This window comes from Chiloscyllium plagiosum, chromosome 13 (genome assembly GCF_004010195.1).
Source record: "Chiloscyllium plagiosum isolate BGI_BamShark_2017 chromosome 13, ASM401019v2, whole genome shotgun sequence".
Classification (NCBI taxonomy): Eukaryota; Metazoa; Chordata; class Chondrichthyes; order Orectolobiformes; family Hemiscylliidae; genus Chiloscyllium; species Chiloscyllium plagiosum.
Genome location: NC_057722.1, coordinates 20,744,646 through 20,753,434, shown reverse-complemented (window position 1 = coordinate 20,753,434; position 8,789 = coordinate 20,744,646). Strand labels below are relative to the sequence as shown.

At 37.1% G+C, this 8,789-nt stretch overlaps 1 protein-coding gene across 1 annotated transcript; it reads right to left on the bottom strand.

The window, feature by feature from the left end:
- Nucleotides 1–7,000: 7,000 nt before the first annotated feature.
- LOC122556318 (G-protein coupled receptor 55-like) lies at nucleotides 7,001–8,585 on the bottom strand. The gene has a single exon (XM_043702945.1). The coding sequence runs from the start codon at nucleotides 8,583–8,585 to the stop codon at nucleotides 7,677–7,679; it is 909 nt and encodes a 302-aa protein (XP_043558880.1). The 3' UTR covers nucleotides 7,001–7,676.
- Nucleotides 8,586–8,789: the final 204 nt, after the last annotated feature.

Here is an 8,789-nt window from a genome sequence, read left to right as displayed (position 1 = left end):
GAGTTTTTTCAGTAAGTAACAAAGAGGATTGATGAGGGCAGAGCGGTAGATGTGATCTATATGGACTTCAGTAAGGCATTCAACAAGGTTCCCATGGGACACTGATTAGCAAGGTTAAATCTCATGGAATACAGGGAGAACTAGCCATTTGGATACAGAACTGGGTCAAAGGTAGAAGACAGAGGGTGGTGATGGAAGGTTTTTTTCAGACTGGAGGCCTGTGACCAGTGGAGTGCCACAAGGATCGGTGCTGGGTCCTCTACTTTTTGTCATTTACATAAATGATTTGGATGTGAGCATAAGAGGTACAGTTAGCAAGTTTGCAGATGATATCAAAATTGGAGGTGTAATGAACAGCGAAGGGGGTTACCTCAGATTACAACAGGATCTTAACCAGATGGGTGCTGGCAGGTGGGACTAGATTGGGTTGGGATATCTGGTCGGCATGGATGGGTTGGACCAAAGGGTCTGTTTCCATGCTGTACATCTCTATGACTGTATGACTCTAAGGTAGGCTAATATTGAGCAGATAAAATATAATGTGGAGAAGTGTGAGGTTTTCTACTTTTTTGAGAGAAACTGAATATAAATTATTTCTAAAATGGTGAGAGGCTTAGGGATGTTGAACCTCAAAGAGACTTGGGTGTCCTTGTTCATAAGTCTCTGAATATTAACATGCAAGTACAGCAAGTGATTAGGAATAAATAGTATTTTTGGCCTTTGTCACAATGTTATTTGTGTGTAGGAATACAGGTGTCTTACTGCACTTATGCAGGAACTTGATGAGACCAGACCTGGAGTTTTGTGCACAGTTTTGATCATCTTACCGAAGGAAATATATGCTTGCCATTGACGGAGTGTAACGAATGTTCACCAAACTAATTCTGGGAATGGAGAGATTGTCCTTTGATTACAGTACATGCATTGGGCTTATATTCTCTGGAGTGTCGAGAATGAGAGGTGACATCATTCATACATACAGGATTCTTACAATATCATCACGATAGATGCAGGAAGGATCTTGCTCCTGACTGGATTGTGGTGCTTTGTCTACGATCAGAGAACACAGTCTGAGAATAACAAGTGAGCCATGTAGACTGAGGGAATTCTTCACTCACAGGTTAGAAAGTCTTTGGAATTCTCTATGCCAGAGGGCTGTGGAGGTTCAGCCTATTCAAGACTATATTCAAGACTAAAATTGATTTGTACATAATAAAAACATGTAGGGAGATGTGATAGCTCAGGAAAATGGTGATGAAATAATCAGTTTTGAGAGATCTGAAACCCCACCAAATCTTTAACGATGAATGATTGCACTATCTTGAAATAGATGAAAGCTAACTGTAAAAATAACTGTTTGAGTCAAACAGGATGCATTTTACCTCGTATTTAAAGCGATCAGTTGCAATGATAACCTTGTCACTTTGCAAAATATAGATACGCATCTTAGCTTCAAATATTGTCTTATCAGTAGACTCTTACATTTTGCTACTGGTTTCAGTGGAATTATTCAAAGTATGGAACAGAGCAGAAAAGTGATAAGAGTTTTGCATTTCAGCCATTTCATGCCACCCAAATCTGAACTTGAATTATTGGATTCAATATGTGAATGATCTCACTGAGTAGTAATATTCTGTACAAATTAGAAACTGTAAATTTCACCACCATACAGCAGACTGACAGCTTTTGTTTTAAACGCTGTGGCAAGATTTTTCACAGACTTCAGAAAGTCATTTAGGGTTTGTCCCCATGCTATAGAGTTTTAAGTATTAATGACATCAGTGGTCAGTTCCTAACTCAGAGGCACAGTTGACTTCCAGCTCAGAATCCAATCAGTCTGGCTTCAGTTAAAGTCATACTTTGGTGAATTGGTGCTATGCCTGTGTGAGATATTGTATTTTAGGTTATCTTTACTAACTCACTCACCAGCTCACTAAATTCGTTATTATCGGGTTCTCGTTCATTCATTCATAACCCTTTACTAACCCATTGTTTACTAAAACAGTTTCATTCATTCATTTACAAAACCATGTCTGGTAGTATGTTTTACTATTACAATACAGACTAAAATTAAAACACCCCTTTCACCTTAAACCTTTATCAGGCCTATTTCTAGATCAAAAGTTACCTCTGAATAGGTGTCAATATAGAAAATAGTACCATTCCCACCATCATGTCTCCGCGAAACATTATGATATTAATTAGCCCATACCAATTGTCTCTCAGACCTGAATACATTACAGAACACCAAACAGTTTTCCCCAATTAGTATGTACTTGTTAAATACCTTTTAACTGGGCTGTTATCCCTTTAAGAAACTAACTCGCTTAAGTAAAATTGCATGAGTGAATGAAACTCACATGAGCAAATAGTAAACAAATCTCACAACCCAGCTGTGGTAAACAGTTTAATACCCTTTATTCTTTTAATACGTATAGGTACAATTTCTAACTTATTTAGAGCATTTAGTCCTAGCATTTTAACCAACATTTACTAACTTAATAGACAAATGGACTAACACCTCTTAATTATGCAAGCAGACCAGACAGAGACTCTTTATCCTTTCAGGCGTAGCAGCCAGTATTTCGCACAACAACAGAAGCCCCTCAAACCTTTGTGTACTATAGATAAAACAATTTAACATCATAGTAATGGAATTTTAATATCTGCAAGAACTGTGTATAAAAGGGGCAGTGTAAGAACTGTATTTAGGGATTCTATTCCAAACTCAAACTTGTGTACTTGCAGTTGCTGAATAAAGGAAGGCATTTTCGCCAATGATTTCGGTCGTTATTTGAACAGATCCCACATCATGCATAATTAGGTTAGTACTTCCCAGCTTATTTCCACGTATCTCTCCTTGCTATAGCAGTAACTCTTTCAGGTCATTTTGATTTTCCTCTGAAAGGTAACCCAATAACTTATTGCAATGTTTGACAACTTCCTTATTGTCTAATTCAACTTGAGGAATGTTTGATTCCGAATCATCTGAACTTGGTTCTTCCCTCTGTGTTGTAACCTCCCTCCCTATCAAAATACCTTTTGAGCATATTCACATGACACCCTCTGTGAGATTTCTTCCAGTCTGTAGTCCCAATCAAATAGTTCACCTCACTTAATTTCCTATCGGCTTAATAAGGTCAACTAAACCTTTTAAAGTTAAAAATCACACACCAGGTTATAGTCCAACAGGTTTAATTGGAAGCACACTAGCTTTCGGAGCGATGCTCCTTTATCAGGTGATAGTGGAGGGCCTGATGAAGGAGCGTCGCTCCGAAAGCTAGTGTGCTTCCAATTAAACCTGTTGGACTATCTGGTGTTGTGTGATTTTTAACTTTGTACACCCCAGTCCAACACCAGCATCTCCAAATCATTACTTTTAAAGGTTCACTATCACTGGAAATAACACTTACACTTTATCTTCAATAGCAAAATTGTGAGTTTTTGATATGTTGTCTGCTTCCAGTTTCATTGTACGCTGTTATACTTTTAACTGCTGTGTCTAGTAAACTCCCCCACTCTGTTTAACCATTCTCTAAAATTTGACACAGAGGTCTCTGAATTTTGACTTTCCAATTTCTCCTTAATCAATTTTAACAGTCCTCTCACTTCATGCCCAAAAACTAATTCAAATGGACTTGGTCAATTCATTTGGTGCAACTCTGTTCACAAAAAGTGCAAATGGAATTGTTATCCAATCGTCTAGATAGTTTTGACTATAAGCCCTCAACATGGTCTTTAATGTCTGATGCCACTTTTCTCGCATTCCCTGTGATTCTAGATGAAATGGAGTAGATTTGAATTGTTTTATTCCTAAGCTGACCATAACTTCCTTGAGTAATTTTGATGTAAAATTTGACTCTTGATCTGATTGTATCTCTGTGGGTAGTCCATATCTTGTGAAAAGTTTGAGTAACTCCTCTACAATCCTTTTAGCTGTGATATTGTGTAATGGAATGGCCTCTGGAAATCTAGTGGACGCATCCATTATTGTTAACAAATACTGATTCCCACTTTTTGTTTGAGGTAGGGGTCCTACATAATCAATTATGACAATTGTAAAAGGTTCCTCAAATGCAGGAATAGGTATTAAAGGCATGGGTTTTATTACTGCCTGTGGTTTTCCAAATACCTGACATGTATGAAATGTCTGACAAAATTCAACTACATCCTTGTGCAGTCCCAGCCAGTAACAACAGTTTTGCATTTTAGCTTTAGTTATTCTTATCCCTAAATGACCTTGTACTGGTAGTTCATGTGCTACCCGCAACACCTCCTTTCTATAACCTACTGGCAATATGAATTGATGAACTTCTGCCTATTTCCCATCTACCTGAATATGCAATGGTCTCCATTTCTTCATTATATCATCATTTTTAAAATAGTAGTACTCAGGGATACATTCAAATTCTTTTTCCAAGTATGCCTTTTGAATCAGATGCTTCAATTTTTTATCTTTCTGCTGTAATTCACTTAGTTTCTTTGAGCTAAAAATGTTTACTTTGTCAACCATTAGCTCCTGTTTTGTCTCAACCATATGATCAAACAGGGTCTCTGCTAATTCCACTTCAACTTTCTTACCTGTGCTCTTTGATTTCTCCTGTTTCCACTGGTGACTTTGTGACCTCATTACCACACAATCAGGAAAAATCCCAGGACATAATTCCTGTAATAGCGCAGTTGCCTGATTTTCTAATGGCTTTTCAACCACAGTATGCAGCACTCCTATCTGTGAACCAGCTTTATTGTTAGCAAGGACAAATTGTATCCCTAGAGCTCAGAGTTTGTCCAGTACCACAACTTCTCTACTTTTCACTGGATTCACTAGCCTCACTCTACATAACTGAGTGCTTCTTGTCTCAACATGAATTCCTATTACTAGCACTTTTTCTGGCAATAGTCTTTCTGAGGTACATGTCTCCTCACTTTCAACATCAAAGATTGACATGATCCGGTATCTCTTAATATTGTAACCATGTTACCTGATGAACCTGGCCTACACGAGTAAACTTTACCTTCACAAAGTATATGGTTTAAAAAGATCTGGGATTTCCCCTTTACAAACCACTGACCAGCTTGTACATTCTGGTGCGGCTTTCTAGCCTCCATTGTGCTTTTTGTTACCACTCCAACAAAATTCACCGGCTTATCCTGTTTTTTGTCCAACTAGCTTCCCTGTGCTTTTTCTAAACTACCAATACTGTGATTTCCTGTGGTCTATTTTATTGCAGTGAAAACACTAGAGTTTTTTAATTTATTTTTTATTCCCTTCAAGGTTTTCTTTTTACTTTGTGGTAAGTTGTCCTTCACCGAGATCTACTTTTCCCTTACCATGTGAGGATTTCTCTTTTCCCAAATTTCTGTCTTCAGCTGCTAATCTTTCCATTTTAACTCTCCGCTCTTCCACAAGAGATCTCAGTACTTCAGGAAGTAAATTTAAGAGTTCCTCCAAAATAATAATTTCTTTAAGAGCTTCATAGGCTTGCTGTATTTTAAATTCCCTTATCCATTGATCAAAATTACTTTGTTTGATACTTTCAAACTCAGTGTAGTTTGACCAGGATCCCTCGTTAAATTCCTGAAACACTATCTGTAGGCTTCTGGTACAAGCTCATATGTACTTAAAATGGTTTTCTTCACTTCCTTACACTTCCCCAATACCTCCTCTGATAGTGATACACATACCTCACTGGCTTTACCTATCAGCTTTGTTTGGATCAACAAAACCCACATGGTCACTGACCACTTTATATGTTTAGCCACCTTCTCAAATGAGATGAAAAAAAATTCTACATCGTTCTCATCAAATATAGGCAATGCTTGGATATATTTAAACAGATTCTCAACCAGGCTTTGGCTACCATGGGTTTGCTCATCCTCACTCTCTTCCTCACTAGGCTTACCTTCATCTCTCTCCTTTTAAGCTAACTTTCCTGTCTAAGTGCCAATTTCTGAAGTTCAAATTCTCTCTCCCTTCTTTCCTTTCCTCTCTGTCTTTTTCTATTTCTTCTCTCTCCTTTTCTTTTTGTTCTGCTAAAGCAATTCTGTACTTTTCTTTTTGTTCTGATAAGGCCTTTCGTTACTTTTCCCTTCCCTCTGCTTTTAATCATAATTCAGTTTCATTTCTTTTTCTCTTGCTTTTTCTTTTGCCTCTAACTCTTCAATTGAATTTTAGCCATCTCCAAAGATTCCAATGGTGTTTCCAGCAAATTTAAATGCTGAACTACTGCTGTAATTATCTCTCCTTTACTTACAGATGAAGGTAACTCCAACTACCAAGTCCAGCAGCTTGGCCTTATTTACGTTTCGTCAATTCTTCCACCACCACAAAATGTTTAGTGACTGAAAGAGCCATTACTATACCAAGCACTGCTTAAATCAACCGAATTCAACACCTGGAACAAAGGACACTAACACCTGCCACTCACTGCCTTTGAGTCCAACAACCTTAAACTCAAATCAGAACTGCAGAACAAATCCCACAAAAAGCCCCAATCTGTTATGAACCAGGCCAGACCTCTCTCACAACATTTTAAGAAGATAGCCCAGAACCCAACTTTTCCAGTTTTTTGCATAAACAACAGGACCAGAATGGTTATCAAGTCCTTCACATTTCAGTTGCTGCAAACTGAATGTGGACTCACTGCAGAGGTCATTCTGCATAAGTCATTCAAGAGAGAAGCCAACATGACGTTTATAACTTTTATTCCTGGATCTGTTACAAGTTGTAATATTTCCTACCAAGAACATGTTGTAAATATTTCTTCCTACTGTAATTTTACAAGAGTTCAACTTCAAAATATATTCATTTTTAAAGTGAATCTCATGTGTACTTAAGATCCATTTAAATATGAAAATAACAAGGTTTTGCCTTAAAAATGTCAACATAAAATGCAATTTTGAATTTTGCATCAAAAATTTCCTTTTGTCTTTCTAAATTTATTAAGATGGTCAAAAACAAGTTTTGTGAAGATTTCAAATGTGAAACTTTCAATTGTTACTTCCATGCTACCTTTCAGTTCCCTATTCTTTTCATTAATCTTATCTTTTACTTACGCGCTTTGAACTTTATAATTTCTTCTATTACCATGTTTCATTCTATCATTATATAATTAAGGTTAAAACTTCTAATTGCCCTTCACTTCTCCTGACTTACCCCGCATACTGAATAATTGATTCTTATTTCAAAAATTTATATTATACATTATCTAAAGTAAGACTGATATAAAGTGAAGTTGTGAGTTTTATGGCCTTATTTGACTTTATCTGCACATCAAACCAATTTGAAACAACATAGAAATGTCAGAATAGATGTTTTTCTGTTTGATCTAGACTCAATGTTCACATTGACCTGAGCCCCTATTAAAGTGACGGTGTCAAATCTTAACATCACTTTTGGGCTGCTCATAAAAATCTTGGTAAGATAAATGTTAACATTTTGGGTAGCTGTCCAAAAATATAATTAATGTTTTCAACAATTTAAAACTCTGTATCACAACATGGGAAACAATTTTTCATTCTATGCTTTCAAGTGGAGTTTATAAAGAGAGAAGTCACATTTTCAGCATACATAGTTCTCCATTTCATTGTTTTAGGCAGGGCAACATTAGATCATTCGAATTAATTCAACCCAGGCAAATGAGGCACAGTTGAATTTTGCAAGTCAACTGTTAAGTCTATAAATTGTCTTTCCTTGGTTTCTTAGATTTCCAGAATTCCTTAATGACCAGATAGTAGTACATTCCATCCAGGCAGCAGTTAATGGTTGCCAAACACTGAGTGACCTGGAGAAAGTTTCGCAGAGGTACCCAGTATTCAGTTTTACAGTACTGCCTTGCTAAGAAGTACAACAGCATGGCTATGTGAGAAGGTGTAAAACATAAAAGGAAGGTTATCAGATTTGAAGAGACAATATTCAAAGATGTCCTCATGTTCACATCATCTCTTTCTTTATCCACTCTTCGTAATGTTCTGATGATCTGAATACTACAGAAAGACACAGTAACTGCAGAAATAAAAAAGATAATTTCCATACTCACAGGAATGACACCATTTTTCCAAAATTCATCAAATTTTACAAAGCACATTTGCACTGTCTGATTTCTGTCAGGTTGGATGTAATTCGGAATACTTGCAGACCAGATACAAACCCACATCACAGTGCAGACAATGGTGGCTTTCTTTGATGATCTGAGGGCCTGGGCCAGAAAGGGATGCTTGATAGCAATGTAGCGATCCAGTGAGATCAACGTTATTAACAGGATCGTCCCATAGGTGTTCACAAAATACAGAGACTCCATAAACTTACAGAATATTGGTCCCAGCTTCCACATTCCATTCATCTGGTCTGCATGGATTTTGAAAGGCAGAGAGAAAAGCAGAAGTAAGTCAGAAAAAATCAAGTTTAACATGTAGATTGTAGATTCGATCAACTTCTTTAACTTGTTGCAGAGTATCCAGAATGCAGCCAAATTAATAATCAGCCCGAGGATGAACGTCGGTATGTGCACCACATGCTGAAATGTCTTCACGGGTGGAAGGAGCTCTATCTTGATCGCAATACACAAATTTGCTGAATTTGACATAACTGGTTGTATGTATTGATTAAAAGGTAACCCAGTAAGTTTGCCAATATGTTGGCAAGTGTATGTAAACTTGCTGAGATTTTCTATCTCTTACAAATCCAGGAATGCCAATATTTCCTCAAAACACTGCACCATATGCAAAAGGTAGTGACAATTCTTCACTGACAAGACTTGCAGCCATGCTATTTTTGAAATTAGTTCTGA

Bases quoted from the DNA above. Each gene is read 5' to 3' on its own strand.
- LOC122556318 (XM_043702945.1), bottom strand. From the start codon at position 8,585: ATGTCAAATTCAGCAAATTTGTGTATTGCGATCAAGATAGAGCTCCTT.